The sequence below is a fragment of the Crassostrea angulata genome, chromosome 4 (assembly GCF_025612915.1).
Source record: "Crassostrea angulata isolate pt1a10 chromosome 4, ASM2561291v2, whole genome shotgun sequence".
Taxonomy (NCBI): Eukaryota; Metazoa; Mollusca; class Bivalvia; order Ostreida; family Ostreidae; genus Magallana; species Magallana angulata.
The window spans coordinates 12383232-12406610 of NC_069114.1; the positions used below are offsets into that span (position 1 = coordinate 12383232).

Below are 23379 nucleotides of genomic sequence, written 5' to 3' on the forward strand. Positions count from 1 at the left end.
ATAATGATCATCTGCGCAATGAAATAAAAACGTGAGGAGTGAAATACTCTAAGCATCACAATAACATAAGCTAAACACACAGAAACGTCATCCACACATTTACAGGTCGAGACCACTAGATTCTGTGACGTTGGCATAAATTTGCATACAAAATTAGCTATCTGTTTACTTTTATTGACAAACCAATCGAATGAATGAGTTGCAAGGCATTGTCGGCCACTACAAGTTTCGGTGTATACAAAACGTATTGAAATATATACCAATTGAATTGGTCTTTGGAAACTCATTTTCAATTTTATATCAGAATTAAGAAATCAATATAGAAAATCATGTCTGACTTTTCATTTCTATGCTTACATTTGAAAAATGTCAACCCATTTAAATACCCCATTGTCAAAATTTAAAAGACAGGTACGACCTATTATATAAGAAAAAGCGGGTACGTTTTTCACGTGATTCATTTATTGATAATAATTAAGTCATCAATAAACAATTATGCAATTTTTCTTATCAAAAATTGCTTGTACTTGTATTCGTTTGTATGCCAGTGTATTGATACTTATCGATTTTTGAAGCAAAAATTGAGAAATTAAAACATTATTTTTTAATGGGATGCATGGGAAAAGTCTACGGTACGTAATATTTCCCTTTTTACCTTTTAAAGTAAAAATCAACTTGTACGAATTTTCAGGCAAGCTATTAAATATTGTGTATAAAACAGCCACAAACCAAGTGTATGTGTTGAAAAGTAAACACATTGTAGAACGTCATGCTTTGCGACTCATTCAATAGATTAGAGAGCCTCTTTTATGTAAATATTGTCACATTTAATTTGCTTTCAATGTAAGGTAGTGTACCCGACCTGATTAAGGACAGCAAAAATTATATGTGTGCCTAGTTTCAGCCTGATTTGTTATGTCTTTCATTGAATATACTTTGATAGCTATTGCAATGGTGAATGAAATCCAGAATGAGATGTAAACAAGAAATCTAGCATGTAGCTTGTGACATAAGGCTAGGATAAATTCGGACATTGTCAAAACCGGAAGCTAAACCAATTTTCTTAACTTTCATGTTTTTTCAATTTTAAAAATTAAATTTTTCCCGAAATTTTGTTTCCGCGTCCTTGGTTAAAAAAAAAGCAAAATGTTCAAAGTAAATGAACTCGTACCAAAAATAATTTTTAAGTCGTACTTGAACACACATTCGGATTTTTTTGGTTAAGTCGTTCTTATAATCGGAAAGGTTTTTGTTAATTCGTACTAAAAATAATTCGGATTTTGTTAAGTTGTACCAATAATAATTCGATTTTTTCATATTTATTTTTATTTTAGTTACTATTGTTATTGATTTAAGAGCTCTGCTTCTTACAGGAACTTCTAGCTTTACTTCCGACATTAACGGAAGACCCACTCGTTGCTTTGCAACGAGCTTTGCTCTAGTTTTTTATTATTATTATTCTTCTTGTTTTTCCTTCTGACTTCTTTTTCGCTTTATATCTCAAAAACTATTCAACCAATTTGCAAGAAATTTTCAGGGATTATTTTAATTTCTTGTCCCTTGAAGCCTTCAAACTTTAAGTCATTAAGTCACTTCCGGTTTCTAGTTACGTCATTTTAAAAATTTTCAAAAAGTGATTTTGTCCAGCACTTTTCTCGTCAATGGTTGTTTATTAAGACTTGAAATTTTCTGTGATTGTAAATCTGCGGATTGACTTATGGCAAATGTACAGAAAAAATTATTTTGTCACTTCCGGTCGAAACCGGAAGTGAAACAATTTTTTCGAAAAAATGAATTTTCTGATCAAATCAAAAACGAATATGTGTTTTTTAGAGCTTATTAAGCTGAATCTAACACTGAAAGCCGTTTCAAAATCGGACGATGCATAACAGAGATATCGGGGTTTAAAAATTGATTTTTCCTGAAATTTTGATTCCGCTTCCTTGGTTTAAAAAATAGCGTAATATTCAAAGTAAAATTAACTCGTACCAAAAATAATTGTTAAGTCGTACTTGAACACATTCGGATTTTTTTTGTTAAGTCGTTCTTGAAATCGGAAATGTTTTTGTTAAGTCGTACTTAAAATCATTCGTATTTTGTTAAGTCGTACCAGGAATAATTCGATTTTTTCATCTTTTATTTTCGTTACTCTTGTTGTTGGTTTAAGAGCTCTGCTTCTGACAGGAACTTCCAGCTTTACCATTGACATTAACGGAAGACCCACTCGTTGCTTTGCAACGAGCTTTGCTCTAGTCTTATTATTATTATTCTTTTTATTTTTTTTCCAACTCAAATATTTCAAAAACGCTTGCATCGATTGTTTTAAAATTTACAGGTGTAATGTGTATCTAAAAGATCTCTATGATATGAAAAAATTATTTGATGACGTCATCAATTTCGTCAGATATTGACGTTTTTCACGTTTTAAAAAGTGATTTTGTCCGGAGCTTTTCTCATTTTTGATTTAAGATAAAGCTATGAGATTTACAGAGAAGGTAGAACAATCGTTTTACTTATGACATAAGGCTGGAAACTCAATTCGGCCACTTCCGGTCGAAACCGGAAGCAAAACCAATTTTTTTGAATTTTCATGTTTTTCAATTTTTAAAATTTTACGTACGTATCTTACAGTAATTTTTATGCTGAGTTCAAAACTGAAATCCGTTTTTGAATCGGACGATGCATTACAGAGATATCGGGGTTTAAAAATTGATTTTTCCGGAAATTTTGATTCTGCGTCCTTGGTTTAAAAAATAGCGTTTTGTTTAAAGTGAAATTAACTCGTACCAAAAATAATTGCTAAGTCGTACTTAAACACATTCGGATTTTTTTGTTAAGTCGTTCTTGAAATCAGAAAGGTTTTTGTTAAGTCGTACTTAAAATGATTCGGATATTGTTAAGTCGTACCAGGAATAATTCGATTGTTTTCATCTTTTTACTTTAGTTACTTTTGTTATTGGTTTAGGAGCTCTGCTTCTTACAGGAACTTCCAGCTTTACATCCGACATTAACGGAAGACCCACTCGTTGCTTTGCAACGAGCTTTGCTCTAGTTATTATCGAAATATCAAGCGAAAAGTGGTGGAAGCAAAAACCCGGGACAGAGTATAATAATACACTTGTTTATTATCAGATTTAGGGTTTTTTATTAGGAGAAAATTTTATAACGACAGGTGCTTGCATGTTGAACTTGTGTATCATAATTTAAAGAATTCGAAGATGGGTGAAGAAGGCTTGTAAAATGCCCATATGAGGCATACTAGTAGATACTGCAAAATTGAAATATCATTTAATCTGATACTTAAAAAAAAAAATAATTAAAAACAATATATTTGTACAATTTAACGTAACATCGGTTTGTAACCCCTAAATATTTTAAATACTTGCAATAGGTTGATTTAAATTGGCGTATGCGTGTCAAAACCTCCAAATAGTGTCATTTTTATAACTTCAATGCCTTTTCTTTTATAGAGTGGGTCTACGCGTAACCCCCCATATTTTTGTCATAGTCTATATGCGGTTTAATGGAATTTCAACCAATTTTAATCAACAAAAAATGTGGAGAGATGACCCACTATACTTTAAAAATGTCATTTTGTAACCATACAATTGAAAATTTTAGAAAATTAAATAATACAAGTCCGTAAATGTGTGGCTTACGTCTCATTTAGCATTTAAACAACGCACTTTGTTGTGAATGAAATGGCTCAGTGGTTAGAGCTTTATACAACTTGTTTTTTAGGTTGTGGGTTCGATACCACCAAAACTTAGGGTTTTATTATTTTTTTCTTATCGTTTTTTGAAATATTTCAAATTGAATATAGTTAGAAATTACCCTTTTGTAAACTTGTTTTATAACATATCACATATATTTAATTTAAAAAATGTTAAATTTGAAATTGTATTTTACGATTAAACTAAATGGACAGTTTTCTTTGAGGTTACATTTGCAGGCCCGAATGAAAAAATGAATTGTATTGATAAAAATAATATCAACGCATTTTGATTATATAACTACATGTATATAGTTATTAAGTTGCTAGAATTCCAACAAAGGACCCCAAAATAAAAACTTGAAATGCAATGCATTAATGCCATTTGAAAAAAAAAAACCCACAGCATTAGAATGCCAAGTTTATTAGAAACTGTGCTGAGAAAAATATGCAAAAAATTACCTTATGATAGTCTGTGTTATCAATGTTCTAATTCCAGCAGGTTTCAAATAAAAGTGTTTTTTTTTTCATTGAAATGTATTTCAAATTAAGTTCAAACACCATGCACATACATACATACATGTTTATTATTTACTATTATGTGTTACATATGCGTCGTAACCTTCTGCAAAGTTAAACCTAACCACAAGGCACATAGCATCGAGAATGGGTCAGCCCCGACATTTCCGAATTGAAATGAAAATAAGGAAATATTAAGAGTGATATTGAAAATCCCCCCCCCCCCTCATGACGAATTAGGAATTTTATGATTTTGGTAATATCAAGTTTTTGGTAGGTGTTTTGGAGTAAAAGGTATAGTACGCTTACCACACCCCCCCCCCCCAACCAACACGGAATAGGAATTTTATTATTTAGGGAATCAGCCTTTTTTTGGCTTGTCAAGATTTCTGATGATTAGTCAAGCTCCCCCCTTTCAATTTTCTTCTGACGCCACTGTGTTAAAACAAAACTATATTGCAATATATTTTCACATCCACCATGTATGATTCCCTATATTTCTTACGGAAATTGATTGTAATTCATAGCTCTGTAAAAACAGACAGGACTACACGTCCCTTTTATCGATCGGTTGAAAGTCATGATGATGTCAGACCCAAAGTTCATTTCAAGAAGATTCGGCTCTTGGGCCTCTTTCGTTTAACTCACGTACTGGTGTACATGTACATTAACAATAATTTGGCTTGACTTTACTTAATTTAAACGGTCATACATACACATATGTAGTCAAGCTTTTACCTTGTGCCATCAAATGATTCTCATATGTTACTGAATTGCCCCAAATGTGAATGTTTTGATAGAAGTGGATGTCAATGACAGAAGGAATTTTAGCTCGTCGTGCGGGGTTAGCAGGGGTGAACCATCTTTATTATAGTTTCATTTTTTTTAAAATACTGAATCTGATTGGTTAAGACGAAGTTAATAATCCGTTCTATTACCATCCGCAACTTACTAGGCAACGGGTAACATAACGAATTGCCACATGGGCGTAAATTAAGCGCGTAAGGTTAGCCGTAAAATTCAAGTCATTCCTAAAAAAAAAAATTTTTTTTTTAAATCAAGACATTCAGTATAATAAAATGAATAGTGCCTGTTTGGGAGAGTAACAGTTGAATTTGAAATGCCTTAAACCCATTGTCAACCTCCGCTTCGCGTGGCTTGACAATGGTTATTGAGGGGTGTCCATTTCAACTGTTATCCTCCCAAACAGGCACTATTTATATAGTGTTGTATGTTATATCTGATAAAGTTGACTCATAAATGTTATGCAGTAACAATTGTCTTACAACAACTATAAGCACTATGATTATTGTGATATAACGTAATTTATTAAGTGAACTTAATTACCCCCCCCCCACTCCCCCGCCCAACTATTTTTATTCTGTTCAATACTTTTAGAAATACATGCACATGATTACAGCTACCGCTATTATTTTGTAAACAATATTCCAAAATCTTTAATCCTTGAATTCTTAAAACAACAGTTACCTGATTGTGGTGACAGTCATAGAAGCCATTGTCCAAGTTTAAGTATTTACATTGTTAAAACATCAAATGCGTATTCTGGTTTCCATTTGAAAGTGCCGAACACACACACACACACAGAGAGAGAGAGAGAGAGAGAGAGAGAGAGAGAGAGAGAGAGAGAGATTTTACAATCAATTTAAAGCTATTAATTTTGATGAATTTTAGATGATAATCAAAGTAACACGTACAGGTGTTTATTTGTAATTTTGATAAAACCAAGATATTGTGATATACATGTAACTCTCAACGTATGGGCCAACTATCACTTATCTACACAAGCAAGTTATTTCTTTAGCCCAATTTTAAATGAACGGAAATGTTATTCGATCATATGTGTGTTATAAAAGCAATGCTCATTTTAATAGTCTAATTCGAATCCATAGAACTCGATAAAAACATTATCGTCATAGCTCTAGAAACTGAGATTGGGCAAATGCACGTAAAACAAGGGCCTTTCAAATTAGATTTGCTATTCTTTTAAGGGCTAGTATTTTATTCCGTTTTGGTACATTTGAATAAATAAATCTTTAGCTAGCAACAAAATCTGACAAAAAGACACTGAATAGTATCTGTTAGTGTCTATTTTCAACTTAAAAATTTTTTTTTAGACCCATGAAGGAATGGAAATAAATGCTATGTCCATATAGGTACTACCCCCCCCCCCCCTACTTAGAATCAAATGGTCGTCATCTTAGTTGAAAACACCGTTTAATAACAGGATAGTAAGTTCTAACTCTTTATCATAAATCATTTATATAATAAGACAAAATTGGAGAGGGAGGATTCCTGAAACTTACATGTATACTTGGGATCTTTTGTCAACAGCTTAAAAATGGTATTTAATTGAAACTATTTTAGTGAAACTATTGTTGAGATAATTTGTGAATTAGGAAGAAGACATTAACCTGAAAAGACAGGTCCACACAAAAAAAAAATAGGAGCAAGTAGAACAATTTTAACAAGACCTTGGAATTTCCGTACGGCGTACATGTAGCTATTTATTCCTTGCGTATAACAAGTTAAAAATGATGCAGTTTCAAGTAAAGCGAAATATGCATCGATTGTGTAGTCAGATACTCAGATGGTCAGATGGTCAGATAAAAGTGGGGGGGGGGGGGGGGCAACTCCATGTTAATTCAATTTCTTGTTTTTAAATTTAAATCAGAAAAAAAGGCATGCATTTTTGTGTTTTCCTCTTTTACAAAATAAACCAACAACTATCATTGTATAAATACAACATTAATTTTTCAAATAATAAAAAATCTTGAAATGACGTTTTTTACAAAATCATAACAGTCAAACACAAGTACATGTACATGTACTATATACATTTACATGAACAGTCTACATGTTAAAATAAAAAAAAACATAATGCAATTCATATACATTAAAATAATGAACAATACTGATTTCATGCAGTAATAACAAACGCTGAATGAAAAACAACACAATAGTTTCAACATGTATGAATATTGGCACTTTCTTGAATGTATTCTATAATGTATAAGCACTTTTTATCGAATTTCAGTTTTTTCTGGAGTGTATGCCGATGTCGGAGCATATTTCCGGATTGGGTGAAACACTTTCCACACTCTGGGCATGCGTAGAGCTTCTCCCAGCTGTGGGTGCGTTCATGCTTCATGCTGGTGGAGGTCCTGCACTTGTACGGTTTCTCACCTGTGTGAATCCGGAAGTGTGTGCGCAGAATGGACTTCTGGGTAAAGGCCTTGTCGCAGATGGAACATTTGTGAGGCCGGATGCCGGTGTAGGTAGCCATGTGATAGTTCAACTTGGTGTTTCCTCCGTAGGTCTTCCCACACACAGGACACTGGTGTTTGGTGGGTTTAAAGTTGATGGCAGACGACACAATTTCAGCAGACGACATGGTCTTCGCCTCTAAAATGTCAAAGGGTTTTGAACAACTATCCATGATGGACTCGAAAACACATAGATCATCGAAATACCGGTAAGAACACTCGTTTTTCATGCTGGCATCCTCAAGAATCTTCTGTTGCAGTTGCTCCTAAAACTGGAGTTAGGAGAAATGGAGCCACTGGAATTGATGGAGGCATTGTCACTGAAGCTGTAATATCCACTGTCGAACTCCTCATCCATGAAATCAGAAGCCAGGTAGTCAAGAGTAAATTCATCAGGGAGTTTTTGTAATTTAGGCTAAATACAGTTAGTTTGAAATGTTGCTTGTGGCCTTCTTTGAACTTCTAAGCTACATAATGGCAATTACATGTATATTTGCTTTTCTTTACGAAGTCTCAGAGTAATGTGTATAATGCAGAAAAATATTCAAAATTCAAAACCATTTTGCTATGATATTCTAATAAATTCGAATATCATTTTGATTGGTGTATCAATAGAACATCCCCTGGACCTTAGGTGGTAAGATGTTATTAAGAAAAAAAACCAATTAATAAATAGAAACCATTAAATTTGGTTTAACATGAATGTTCAAATAAACATAATAAAACGTTCAAATCACGAGAAAAGGGGCCCTTAAGGTCAAACTTTCACAAACTTACTTTTTGCCAATTCCGATTAGTCAATTCTTTTTGAATACAAATATACAAAGATATCCAAGATTTTGTGTGTTTTAAGCATGTTCTGACAATTTTAGTAAGTTAACAAGACTTTGACGTAGCTCGTCGAAAAAACGTCACGACGTCACGAACGTCAAATTTTGTTTTGATTAGGTTTTTTTCTTCAATCTATACTTTCTTTTATCATCCCTAATTATTTGAAGTAGAATAATAATTATCTACAATTCTAGATATCTTACAATTTCGAAAATAAAGGATATAAGCAAACATGTAACAAACATAGATAAAGATGATCGAATTCGATGCCTATGATTCCACAAGTTTGGGCATTGAAAAAATGACATACATGAGTTTATTTTCAATAAGAGAAATATTCATTCTTTTTTATCAACCTTTCGCATGAAAATTTTAAGGCATATTTAACGATATTACTTTTTAGGTATCAATGCTATTCAAAAAACACAACGCAGACGCAGAAAAAAATAGAAACTAAAAATAAAAAAAAATGCGTTTACAATGCCGCTACATGTACTTTGACATCGTTTTCTGAGCATTGTGACGTCAAAAGATAGGGCCCTTTTCTCATGAAAGGCAGTCAATTATATTTAGAAACAAAAAATCAAAGCATTGATACTACAGTGGAAAGGGGAAGGCTTTTTTGTCAGAAAGTTACAACGTTGGCTGCAAATCAAGTGCTTACTGTAAATCATTTTTTATAACAATATCATCAAAATACTATGATGGAAGGAATTTAAGGTTATCATAGCTTTTCTTTTCTTTTAGAGAATTTTGTAAATAGTAAATGCAATTAAATGAAAAAATAATGACTAAATGATCAATCTATTATTTTTTTGTTGCTTTGAAGAAATAATAAATCAAGAATACATGCAAAAAAAATTGTTTCATGCCTTTTCATTGTGTTCACTGGAATAAAAGTTAGAAACAATGCCATCATTTTACCTGTTCTTTTTTTACCGTTCATTGAAAATATTCTCTTTATCCCTGTCAATTAACATGGACAATCATTTCACTTTCTCTTAATCATTGACAGTTCATACATTTATGTCTCGTCTTTCCATCATTCACAGACATGGTAGACATTTTAGTTAAAGAGAATGCGAACTTCCTCTTTGAATTGCCTCCCCTTATCGCCGGCATTCTGACAGTAGAACTCGGCAGGTGCCCTCAGTCCTAGGTTGGCCAGTAGACGGGCGTATTCCAGGTAAACGGCCTCCACCAGTGACACTGTAAACACACATATAGAAATAGACCACAGTGTAGGCATGCTTTCTATGAAACTAACTGCATGTGTATCTATAAACAGCTATTAAAAGAAAATTGCTATTATCTGTAAGCCTCTCTCTCTCTCTCTCTCTCTCTCTCTCTCTCTCTCTCTCTCTCTCTCTCTCTCTTGTTACAATATCTATGTATCAATAAAAAGAGAAAATGATGAAGGGGGGTAAAGCATGCATTAGCATGCATGTTCAAGTCAGGAATTTGTATGAATATTTCAACAGAAGGAGGACTGATAAACCCAGCTGATAACTAGTAATCATTATTGCAGATATCAGAATGCTATTTCGGGTTTTTTAAACTTTCATAAAACACCAAGTACATGTATTCATGATGTTAATTGATAAATACTACTACCGGTACATGTAGGGATTTACATTTTTTTTACACTGATATGACTTACTCAAGCACGTAAAATGGCGTTACACATAAACATACCACACATATTACATCTATTACCGTATTTTTCGGAAATTAGGTCGTTACTTTTTTCTCCTGACACGTGAACCTCGCCCTATTCATAGCTTCGCCCAATTTATGTTTTTTTTTGTTGTTGGAAAATTTGATATGAAATTTTGCAAAAATTAATGCAACCCTCCAATAAAATCATAAGTGTTTACTATAATACTGTGTAAAAATCGTATGGATTTTAATCAATATACTGTAGTAATTTAGGTCATTTAAACAAAATTAAATGTAAATTGATTTATTTCTTCTTATATTTCTTACTTAGATCACTGACTGAATCATTTTTCGATCATTATTACATGCTGTCATGCATTTTGATCCGACGTGTGCTTACGATAAACAGGAAATCGATTTCGCGCGGTAAAAGTAAAATGAGAACCGTACAAAGGGTAATTACGGGGGAAAGAAATAAGAAAAAAACCAATTTGTTTTCATAATAGAATACATGAACAAGTTTTTTTCTGTATATTCAACATAAAACTTTCGATGAAATTTTAGCCAGGTGTCTCTGAAATCAGTTTGGGTAGCGCTTACTTTGTTATAAATACACAGTTGAACTCTCGGCACGTGCTACTCATGCCCGCAGGCTTCAATAAGATCAGGTTGACTCGTGTGTATATACACAGTAAAAAAGTCACACAGAGACACAGGGTGGCATGTGCTACCGTAGTCATGCCTCCAGGCTAGGTTACTATCCCCCGGTTAACACCAGTTTGTACACATGGCAGGGAAGTAATAAAAACGATCTTAAATTAAAATCGGCCGTACTGAATTAATTGGTTTGAAAATTTTGATGCAATTTCAGATATTTTCTTACGATGTTTTCAAGAAATACATTTTATTTCCCTTTTGTTTAAAACTGTGAAATAAGATTAAAGGCTACTATATGATAACGTTATTGGTTTAAACCATTTATTCATTAGAACTAGCAGTAATTTTTCGACCAATTCTTCGAAGTCGACCTATTTATACTATTTTTTATTTTTTGGCTAAAAACGGCCTCCTTCGCCCAATTAACCGTATCGACCTAATTTTCGAAAAATACGGTACACATGTATAACATTCGTACCCGAGTCGACCTCTGCTATGTCTATAATCAGATCTTCTGATGCTGAGGCCACATTTTGCCATCATGGCTGAAGCTCAGACTGGCCTGTTTTTTCAGTAATTGCAATAAAACAGAAATATCATTCGACCAAAATAAGAGATCCCTAATAATTAGAGTTTATATGATAAAAAGATGGTTGCAAATGTTATAAATTCTTCTAAGAAACAGAGACCAAATTTCATTGCTTATATATGATTTCTTGGGCATGTTGAACAATGTCATATAAAATGCATAAACTACATATTAAACGTGATATCAGTGAATCTTTATTAAGCTTTAGAATTCAAAAAGCTATACATTTTCTAAATCTTATCATACATAAATATATATACAGAGACATTTTGCTGGTAGTAGATCTGAAATAACACCATTTTTAAATGTACAGGCAACAAAATGTACAGTACTTGTGAAGTGAATCTTAAATGTAATATATTGTGCACAACTATTAATATCTGGAGAGGGTCCTAATTCAGGCTAGCTCTGCTACATCCCAAATACTGATTAAGGCGTCCGCACTACCGGTGGCAAAGTACTTTCCCTTGGGGTCAAACTCAATACAGATACAGTTAGGAGGGTGAGCATTCAGGATGTACTGGAGTTTAAAATCTGGGTACAGACCCTGAAACGTGCTACTACACCAGTTGCACGGTTCGGTTCGTTACGCTTTTTGAACGGTACGGTTCGCTTTGTGAACGGTACGGTTCGTTTTGTGAACGGTACGGTTCGCTTTGTGAACGGTTCGTTTCGTTTTGTGAACGGTACGGTACGCTTTGTGAACGGTACGTTTCGTTTTGTGAACGGTACGGTTCGTTTCTTGCACGGAACGATTCTGTTAATTTAAAATTACCAAATTTCTGCACAAGATATTGAGTAAAATAGATATGCACAATTAATATGAAAAACTTTGCGTTACATTGAGCTGTAATAGCAATCAATTACCTAACCATTTGTTAACTAATACTTCCTTTTACTGCAATGTATTGTGCTCCATCTAATGATCTGTCTAACAAGTGAAAAGCTGTCAATGTGACAGCAAACCGGGTTTTCTTTTATGTGAACTGTATCCATAATCAATGTCAACCCGTATCCAGTGAACTGGAGTACCCTATATGCAACATTTTGCCAAAAAATATGACTAAGTTCAAAACCTAGTATTTTTTCATAAATAATCAGAAATCAAAATCCTAGCAAGATGCACACCTCTAATATAAGTACAATTGATCTGCAAAAGAACAACTTCCTATCTTGAGAACTGTAGAAGGAGTTATCCGTACAATGAGGTTACCCTATATGCAATATTTTGCCAAAAAATGACTAAGTTCAAAAACTGGTATTTTTTTGATAAATTATTAGAATTCAAAATCCTACCAATATGCACACTTCTGATATATGTGCAATTGATATGCAAAAGAACAACTTCTTATCTTGAAAAGTGTAGGAGGAGTTATCCGTACAATGAGGGTACCCTTTTGTCAGCCGCCCGCCATTTTCACCATTTTAATAACCGGATTTTTCCGTTGGAAAACCCAGTTAAAAACTACCTCAGTATGTTTATGCTGCCTTCCCTACTCGTCAGGAAGAACAGGTCCCCGTCATTGTTCCAACAGATCTCATTGACCTCAATCGGCCTTTGACCTGTGACTTCTGACATCAATAAATGTTAATTAGATCGTCTTTGTTGCCCACAGCTATAGTGCTGCCATCTGGTGACCAGCAGATGTTTATGTTTTCACCTTAAATATTGATTTACAGTTATGTATAACAATATTATCAAAAATCAATGGAATTTCACATACATTTATTGAAGTGTCCAAAAGTCCCTGTACATTTGTATTAACCATGTTAACGGCTGCTTTACATTAAAGTAAGTATTGACAGTGTCTACAGCTCAATGATTCCTGGGTCATGGAATCAACAGTTGTTTTACCTTAAGTATTGACAGTGGTCACAGAACGATTGGTCCGGGCGTCCCAGATTCGTATTGTCTTGTCTCCACTAGCTGTCACCAACTGATCCGGATTCTTTGGATGCCAACACAGCTGGTCAACACTGTCGCTATGTCCACGAAATGTGCAATCTTTGACCTAAAGAGTTTGTAGACAGACCCAAAAATAATTGTCAGACTAATCAATGTTTGAAAAAATATTAAGATGGTATGGGACACCTGCCGATATTAATGTGGATTAAAGTATACATGTATTGTAATTCTAATTAGAATACTTTCACTAGCGTAGAATTTTAAAATTTTACAATATTTAATCAAAAAATAGCTTTTAAAAATATTTGAAGAGGTAAAAAATGTAAAACACCCAGCAGGATTTGAACTCATGACTTACAGATTTGTAGTAAACCCTCTAACCCACTGAGCTACGCTGTTAGGTTACAATATTGGGAAAGAATTTACTTATAAAATTACACTTCATTTTATTGTTTATTTCGATAAACAATACGTCACAATATGGAAGTGTCCCATACAACCTTAATTTAAATAGTTTAGATGCATAAACAGATCTTTAAGTTGTTTTCCAACATTAACTTTGAGCATGATATATCCTTGTACATAATTGACATCATGCTAAAACAACCCAGTTTTCCAGTTCCATTTTTTATAACCTTACTATCTCAAAATTGACAAAAATCATTCAGTAGATTTTTGTGTTAAACTATGCAACAAGCATGTCAAAAAAAAAACATCCTCATTTAAAAAGAATATAGGCCTATAGGTGTCACAACAGTTTTAAATTTTACTAATATATTCTTACCAAAATTACACAACTTTAGATACAGATTAAAAATTCAAAACGAATTTCTCGGAAAAATCCCCTTGACATCTTTTTAAACAACACTTCATTTACAATTTTCTTGCAAAATACACACGTGCATCCCGCAAGGCATGAGACTTTGTTTACCTAAAAGTTACACATGTGCTTGAAAATCAAGCCCGGGCCTTTTCACCCCCCTCTGGAACAACACGCATCAAAATTAAATTAAATGACCTCGATTTATTACAAAACTGGGATAGTTAGAACTCCTACACATTGTTTTTCATCTCATAAAAAGCAGCTCCTGTGACGTGCGGATACGCCCCAAATTCAAAGGAGAAATCCGGAATTTTTTTGCATCAGCCATTTTTTGACGTGAACTTTCAGTGAAATACGGTGTTTTGACACCAATAATTCGGAATTATTTTGCCTAAGCCATGTTTACAGTGCAACACTCCAGCAGCCTACCATTCGGTCTCTGTCATTGTCTAGCTGGAAAACGCTAACAGTTTTGTCAAAGGACCCCGAGGCCAAGCGCCGTCCGTCACAGCTCCACGCCACAGAGTGAACTTTGGAGTCGTGTGCCGTGTGCTCTCGTATTCTCTTGTTTTGCTGAAAATGTTTTCGCATGTTTTCAATGTAAGTCGCCATCTTTGGATTTTGTAGAATAAAAACCTACCGAGTGGATTGAAAAGTTCCGGAAACCAGAAGAGAGCGCCCGCGAGCGCTCGCCAAAATTTGTGTTGCGGGTATAGGGAATTTTGGCGAGCGCTCGCAAACACCCGCTCTGTTGTACAGGCCTCTGAGGCCCACGTGCCATATCGCTGACTTAACAATTCCTAATGAAAGTCTTGCTGAAGTCTTACCGTTGTTTTAATTTCTTTATAATTACTGTGTTTCAGATTCTAAATTTCTGCTCTCTACCATAGTAAAGTCATCAATTCTGGCATTATTGAAAATTCATTTTAGTATTATACATGTACTAGAACAGATAAATAGACAAAATTCACCTGTATTTAATTTCAAAAATAATCTGTTTTCTATAAGTAAATTATCATGATTTTAAAAATGCTTTTTTAAAATATGGGTAATGCAAATTTGCATAATGTTGATCATTTTTTTTTCCATTTTTGTTGCAAGTTACATGTAGACGTAACTTCTGGTTTCTAGATTTCTGATAAGTCTAGCCCCCCCCCCCCCCCCCCCCCCAAATAATTGTACGGTGATGATTGGGACGCATCGTACTGCTACATGTAGATTAAAAAAATTCATGACCATGCATTCCTTTAAGAACTGTATTTTTTCTACATTAATTATTCAACCATTACACATTTAGTTAACATGCATTTGTATCAGTCTCTACATTTGTATGCTGATGATCAGATTTGAACCCACTCTTCATTCCCAAAGAATGTGTGCAACATTACACCACACCAGCTTTTATAGAGAAATGTCGATTTCAGAAAAAGATCTCTAGTCATAAGAATTTAAAACTAAAAATAGCTTACATTTTAAAGCTGAATTGAATATGTTCAGCACACAGGCACCAGAAGTTATATATTTTTCTCATAATAAAAATATGAACAAATTACCTAATAGTGATAAAAATGTCAGATCTATTTAAACCTCCCAACAATGGGTGACCTGGATTCTGGACCAACACATACACAAGCACAAATTACTACCTGGCATTAAATTCATTCACGTGATCTTGCACAGGTAGCAACCGACCAGAAAGAATAAACACCTGACGCCCGCCATGTTGGATCGTGAAGACCTGAAGTTTACCAATGGGGTAACATTAGGTAATTTTTATAATCCACTTTCTAATTGTGCTTTCTAAATAGTCGAAAATCGTTTAGACAAAAATTTTCTTATGTTTAAATTCATCCTTTTTTGTAATCAGTCATGAAAAATAAAAAAAAAATACTTGTACATGCATGACTCTACACAGATATAAATTTTATCCATGAAATAGAATATATCTGAATCTTAAATATAAGTACACATTAATCAAACCAAGATAATACATGTATACATCATATACATACTGAATTTACTTTTCAGATTTAGTTCCCCTATAGTTACAAGGGTTCCCTAACCATGGACCCCTGGAACAGTGCCCAGGATGTTGTACGCTGCACACTGTGTCAGTACTCTGTGGCCCCCATGTACTGTGAAGTTTGTCACATACATCTGTGTGGAAACTGTGTAGAGACACATTTCTCTGATCCCTCTAAAGTTCATAATGTGGTGCCACTTAAACAATATCTAACCACTTTGAACAATCCTAAATGTAGGAAACACCCCACCAAACAATGTGAACTCCATTGTGAACAATGTGACATTCCTATTTGTGCAAAGTGTATTTCTTCTGGAAAACATTTAGGACATAAACAAGTTGATATTTTCCAAAGCTTTGAAAACAAAACAGAAATTTTACAAAAAGATTTGCAAGAATTAGAAAAATTCATTTATCCTAAATACAAAGATATTGCATCCAACATCCCAGTGCAGAAAGCTGATCTGAGTAAAAACTCCCGGAAATTGACAACAGCAATTGACAAACAAGGAGTAGTCTGGCACAGAGAAATAGACACCATTATCACAAACCGGAAATCTAACGTGGAGGAAATGGAATCCAAACACCTGGTTGTCCTGAATAAACAGGAAGATGAAATCACACACACCATTTCTGAAATCACACAGACCATTGCTGAACTGAAGAAGTTACTGAACTCCAAAGATGTCTGCCTTGTCTCTGAGTACAAATCCAGGAACGCTGAATTCAGAAGATTGCCTCCTAAACTCAAAGTGTCCTTACCAAAGTTTAGGCCTCAGGAAATCCACACAGATCAGCTGATTGAACAGTTTGGTTCTCTGTCAGCATTATCTTTTACAACAGAGGAACAAGTCTACAGCATGCCGCCCCAGGGAGCCGAGTCCTCTCCCCCAGACCGGTCACTGATGGATGTACCCCGGGTCATCACAGCTATAGACACAGAGTATGATTATCTATATGGTGTGATGTGTGTGAATGATACAGAGATCTGGACGCGTGGTAGGGACAGCATGATGAACCTCTACAACCTCCGGGGGGAACAAGTGAAGTCCATCCAAACCAAGTCAGGGAACAATCCACCGGACATAGCAGTGACAAGGAGTGGGGATCTAGTTTATACTGATTACAGTGATAGAACTGTGAACATAGTGAAGAATACACAGATACAGACAGTGATCAGACTACAGGGGTGGATACCTTACAGTGTCTGTAGTACCTCCTCTGGTGACCTCCTGGTTGTCATGGACAGTGATGATAGAAAACAAACAAAAGTTGTGCGTTACTCTGGCTCCACAGAGAAACAAAGTATTCAGTACGATGACAAAAGACAACCTCTCTATTCATCTGGTAGTTATAAATACATCAGTGAGAACAGGAACCTAGATATCTGTGTGTCAGACTATAGAGCCTGTGCAGTAGTTGTGGTCAATCAGGCCGGGAAACTCCAGTTTACCTACACTGGTCCTCACTCTACTACCAAGGAATCATTCTATCCACTCGGCATCACAACAGACAGCCAGGGTCGGATCCTGACAACAGACCCATACAACCACCGTATCCACATCCTGGATCAGGACGGACAGTTCCTCCGCTACATCGACAACTGTCATTTACAGCGTCCATGTGATTTATGTGTGGACACCAGAGACAACCTCTTTGTGGCTGAGGAAACAGGTGAAGTGAAGAAAATCCAATATTACATGTAAATCAACTAACTGTATCAATTATATGTAAACAAAGCGTATAAGTCTATATTACATACTGTGTGTAGATATAATGTAAACAAACTATACACATTACATGTCATCATACGGTGTGTATCAGATGTAAACACGCTGTGTGTGGATAATTTAATGTATCACACATAAACTGACCGTGTCTACAAGATGTACACAGACTGTCTAACTGTATCTATGTTAGGTTGTCATGTTGTGAGTTAATCATTCCATTTCTTCAATCTGTATTTGTTTATATAATTATCATATGTTTGTATGTAAACAAATTGTTCTTTAATCTTGATATTACATCTCAAAACAACTGACATTGTTTATTTACTGTATGGAAACAAACTGTGTTTATGTATCACATGTATATATCAAGTAATTCTATGTACATGTATATTACATATAAACTAACTCCTTTTTCTATTACATGTATATAAAGTGACTGTTTTACTGTGTCTATAATCTGTGTTTGTTACATTAGAATGAATGGACTGTATTTGTTACATGTGGTTATCAGCAAACTCTGTGTGACATGTTTTAATTACACATAATGAGTTAACAGACAGGTAACACTCAATTCTTTACCAGCAATGGAGCGAGGCCACAAAGGGACTGAGGCCCATTACTTATATAGAGGAGTGATACCAGTATATTAACCCAGTCAGAATTCATATCCAATGAGACAATTGTTGTGACTTACCTTTAAACCTTTACAATTAGAGTAGATGTTTGATTTCCTGCTAACCTTGTATCTTCTGTTCTAACTTAATAGAATCCTTTTGTGGAATATTTTGTCCCTGTGTGTTTTTATCTGTGAGATTTTTCTTAACTGATTAGTAGATTTTAAAAATGTATTTAGACAATGAGTATATTAACAAAGATATACATGACACTGCTTATGAATGCTTTATGATTATTTTTTTAAATAAAACTTTAAACAAAGAAATCAATGTATTGTTCATCAGCCTTTTAAATTTGACATCAATCACACGATGGCGTCAGAACAGTGGCACCTGCAGGGTCAGCAGTTGTCCAATTGTCATGCTAACAAGTAATTTAATTTACCGGTAGAAGAGGGAGAGGAATTATATTATATATCAAATAAAGTACAGAGTTTGTACATATAAGTACCGGTACCAATGTGTCTTTGTTGAAGCAGCAGTTATACTGCCTATCTGTGGTCAGTGGAGCAGTGAAGTATGACGCTCTCTCTCTCCCTCTCAGCACGTGCAGTAATGAGTGTGGGCTGACAGCGATATCCGAGATGATTTGACTGCTATTTGATGACTGTAACAAGTAAAATACATGTGAAATATGAAAAAAGTGCTTGTTTTAAGATACATAAGCTTTTAAAAAAGGCTGGATTTTACCCAAATTTCAGGTAGAGATGCTAAAATGACTGATCATTAAATGTCAATTTAAGATGCAAAATTATTAATTCTGGATTGAGTACAAATTAGCAAGAATATATTCTAATGAATTAAATGGAATATGGAAGGATGATGATTAAACAAATATTTTACTAATATTTCCATTTCTCTTAACCCCTGCAGTTAATATAATTGGGAGATAATTTTTACGCTCTATTTGAATCATGCAAACATTTGAGAGAGGGCATTCCTATGGCCTTAAATCAAATTCTCTGCCGCACAACAAGGCTGCATTAATGCAAGCTTTGTGAATTATACCTTGTGCATACAAAATTTTAATTGTCTCCTGAAATGACGGAACTGGTCAACAATCCACCGTCAGCATCAGAGAGGAAGAAACAGTCTAGTGACTGGGGGCACCATTATCTTCTTGGTAGTGGGCACCTTAGAGAGAAACAAAACATTTTGTAAACTGACATAATTTAAAAAAAATTATGCTCAATTTCTTTTGCAAAATTTAGACCATTTATTAATAACTACATTTAATTCACTATGTGTAATCTGGGATTATGAAACATAGATTAAAATCCATGCATTTAACTTGTATCAAAATAATTGGAATGATGTATAAGCCAGTATGTATATAAAATTTAAAAATTACATCATTATTAAAAGATCTTCTAGATGTTGGCATCTAGTCAAAGGGAGGCAACTTCATCATTTAAACAACATGGACATTGTCATTCCTGTGCTAAGTGAACAGTTTTTACATACTGTACTGCAGTAGAGCAGACTGAGAGAAAGCTTCCCACAGACTACTTCAATAAATTTTGCAAAACAGCTGAAATGGCTTTCAGTGTCATCAGGAGCAGAGACCTGCATGGAAAGGCAGAAGCTTCCAACAAGAACGGGACTCAAGAGTGCTGTGTGTACAGTACCTTCACATTCGACCATTACAACCCCTTGAAGGAAGTAGAAACAAATGCAAATCATCTTTGCATACTAAGAGCATCATCCAGACGACTGGTCTCTGTATTACGAACCCGACTTGAAATTTACCCCCCCCCCCTCCACTCGCAAAGAATGCAGTCCCTCACCCTTAACTCCCTTAGGCAATTCTACCGTGACTAGGCTACGTTCAGTAGAATATTACAATGTATGAGCATATTAATTATAGTACAAAGCGCTGTTCTATTTAAGTATTTGTCTACTACAGTTAATACTAATATTTAGTATTTATCTACTACAATATAATATGTTAATTATATTATAATTTTATATAAGGTACATATCGTAGAATATCATCATTTTAAGTCAAATCCGGTTCACTCCCCGCCCCACCTTATTTTCTATCAAATTCGCCGCCCCATGCAATATGAAATGCTTTCCGACGCCCCTGGAATGAGAATCCTATCGATCATGTGCGGGTTCAGATAATTTCCCAGGGCGGGGAGGGGGGGGTACTTTGTTTGGAGAAGGATTATAGGCCTGGTTTCGTCGATATTTTACTTTGTGAATTAAATAAGGTTGAATTTTTCGGGGGGGGGGGGGGGGGCTTCGACTCTCGTCTAGATCCGCGCATTACCATGACTACTAAAAGTTACATTTATATTGATTTTAGACGTAGTATGTTTTGGGTAATTTGTAGGGTAAAACGAAAATATTTAATTTGGGGTGATTAAAAAAAACCAAAAGTCGCGAACATCAATGTTACACAGAGGAGGTTTGGGTGTTCTGCCAAGACAGATGATTAACTCGGTTGTAACTGAGTTTGATGGGGGGGGGGGGGGGTAAAGATATACAGTTCAATTACCAGTACGTCATTGAAATTGATTACGGGTGGATTGATATTTTTTTAGGTCCCCCATCATTTATCTTTCTTTCCAAAATATGAAATATAAAGCAAGCTATACGCGTATATAGCGTAAACGTTACAGAACGGGAACAGGCCTAGAATAAGATTTGCCGTAGACAAGGTACAATGTTTTGAGAAAAAAAAACACCGAACTGCGCCCCTTACCCCCCCCCCCCCCCCAAAAAAAAACAAGTTTCTCCCGTGGAATATATGAAGACTGTAATTGAATGTAACTACATTTGTATTAGAGCTACTAAGCATTTTAAAAAAAACTATCGATATTTTATCAATGTAAAGTAGTCCCTTTCAACATTCAGTGTTTGTTTTACTGAGTAAACATGTGGAAAATGAAAAAAAAATATACATAAACTTAACTTAAGCAGCATCGCTAAAAAAAACCCACAGGTTTATACATGATAAAATACATTAGTATTTTTTTCTATTTCTTAGGAAAATCGATTAAGTTTATTAGGGACTTTTTATGCATTTTACTGATTTTCTATGGAAATATAACAAATAAAATGAAAAATTTATTCTTAAAATTTTGCTTTTATAACAACAGAATTAGAACTTTCCTGTTGCATAATTGTAAAACAAGTTGTTTTAACAACAAGTATGAAATATATTTTCAAACTTAAAACCTATATAGAAATCAATGGAACTACTTATGTAAATTACATGTAATATTAAAAGTATAATTCGTAGTCTTATACAGAATCCAATTAAAGAAAATAATAGTGTTCTATATAACACTTGACAATTTTTACAGATCTAGCTTGCAAAATTTAAATTATTTCGATGGTTTCAAATTTTAGGCCATATCTTCAGTCCTTGTTTTAATTTTTGTTCTTAAAAATAATACTTTATATGGTTTCACTTTGAAATAACTTTTTCGGTCATATCCTGAATGAAAATACACTAAGAACTTGCTTTACCATTTTTTACCCTAAAAATCAGAATTTATCTCAAGATTGTGGCGGTGCATTGTGACATTGTTAAAAACCTTTTTATAAAGTGTTTCCGAGACAGATAAGATAGCGGCTTTGATACGGAACGCAATGCCGACATCGGCGCCATTTGTCGCGGTATTTCAGACCGCTCATAAGAGGAAGCCTTATCAAAGGAACCCCGACAAAATCCTTATAAAAACCGTCGACACAAAAAACCATATTATTCCAAAGAGAGTTGACAACAAAAGCAGAATGTCTTCCGCCAACGTGATGCAGTTAGCCAAGAAATTAGACCACTCTGAAATTTTCTTCAAGAAAGCCTGCCTCCAGATTGCGATGCTCAACAAGAAACTTTCCTCCGCCAGCAGACGATACCGAATGGCGCATGCTTCCGTTCGACGTTCCTTTCGGTACTCTCTACGCCTGCGCCCGGCGGCAATCGAGGGTCTACGCAACGTTTACTACGAATACGCCATGATCAAAGCTCAGGAGATGCAACAAGTCAGGCGTGACTCAGAAGAAGAGGAAGAGGATGGAGATGTCATGGTCCAAAGATTTCACAGCTACCGTCCTATCAACCAGTATCATGAATTATGAGAAACGGCTCTTTTCAGAGCCACTAAAATTATTCAAAAAGAATGACTCTATTACACACTCTGATCAAAATAAAAGTGTACATAACACACGCACATTCACTAAAGATATGTGTAACACGGCCACCTGAGAAAATTTTATAACGTCAGATGCCTGCATATTGTGTATCATAATTTAAATTTGAGGTTACATTTTGCAGGCCCGAATGAAAAAAATGAATTGTATTGAAAATAATAATATCAACGCATTTTGATTATTTGACTACATGTATAAAATTCCAAGTTTAAGAAAGGACCCCAAATTAAAAAATTGAAATGCAACACATTAATGTCATAAAAAAAAAAAAACTACGCGGGGGTGTTAAGGAAGCATATGGGCAATTAAGCGTCTTATTTTGACTGTTATATTCAAAATCGTGAAATTAAATAATTATTTTGAATAAGATCAAAAACTTAGTATTATCCTTTAAAATAGATGTCAGTGCAATAAAATCGGGTAGTACATTACTGCCACATTGGTGCATTATCACGTGACAACTATAAATAGCTTACGTATATTCCTTAACATAAAAATGAGATAGAACAACACTACCCCGCGGTTTCCAAAATAAAATAAGCATACCAAGTGTAAGCAAAACATCTCAGTTTAATCAAAACCGCTGCTAGAATCCTATGTTTGTCCTTATTAAAAAGTTATTTATCCGGTTCTAATAAAACCTTCCCAACTTTTATATAGTTTGCACGGAAAACGGCAAATTGCATTAAAACAACACACAGCATGGGATTCTAGCAGCACATTTCAATTTAAGCATTGATTAAACTAACGATACGTATAAAATTTCAAGTTCAATATATACGGGTAGTGTTGTTCTAGTCGGATTTTT

At 34.5% G+C, this 23379-nt stretch overlaps 1 protein-coding gene and 2 pseudogenes across 1 annotated transcript; 1 reads left to right on the top strand and 2 right to left on the bottom strand.

The window, feature by feature from the left end:
• Nucleotides 1-7214: 7214 nt before the first annotated feature.
• LOC128180699 (zinc finger protein 420-like) lies at nucleotides 7215-7873 on the bottom strand (annotated as a pseudogene).
• A 1215-nt stretch (nucleotides 7874-9088) lies between these two features.
• On the bottom strand, nucleotides 9089-14592 carry LOC128180785 (THO complex subunit 3-like; annotated as a pseudogene).
• A 1080-nt stretch (nucleotides 14593-15672) lies between these two features.
• Nucleotides 15673-17903, top strand: LOC128180774 (uncharacterized). The gene is made up of 2 exons (XM_052848925.1): nucleotides 15673-15746; nucleotides 16009-17903. Exon 2 carries the CDS (start codon nucleotides 16045-16047, stop codon nucleotides 17707-17709), a length of 1665 nt encoding a protein of 554 aa, XP_052704885.1. The 5' UTR covers nucleotides 15673-15746; nucleotides 16009-16044; the 3' UTR covers nucleotides 17710-17903.
• The last annotated feature ends 5476 nt before the right edge of the window (nucleotides 17904-23379 follow it).

Coding starts and splice junctions, on each gene's coding strand:
- LOC128180774 (XM_052848925.1), top strand. CDS start 16,045: ATGGACCCCTGGAACAGTGCCCAGGATGTTGTACGCTGCACACTGTGT.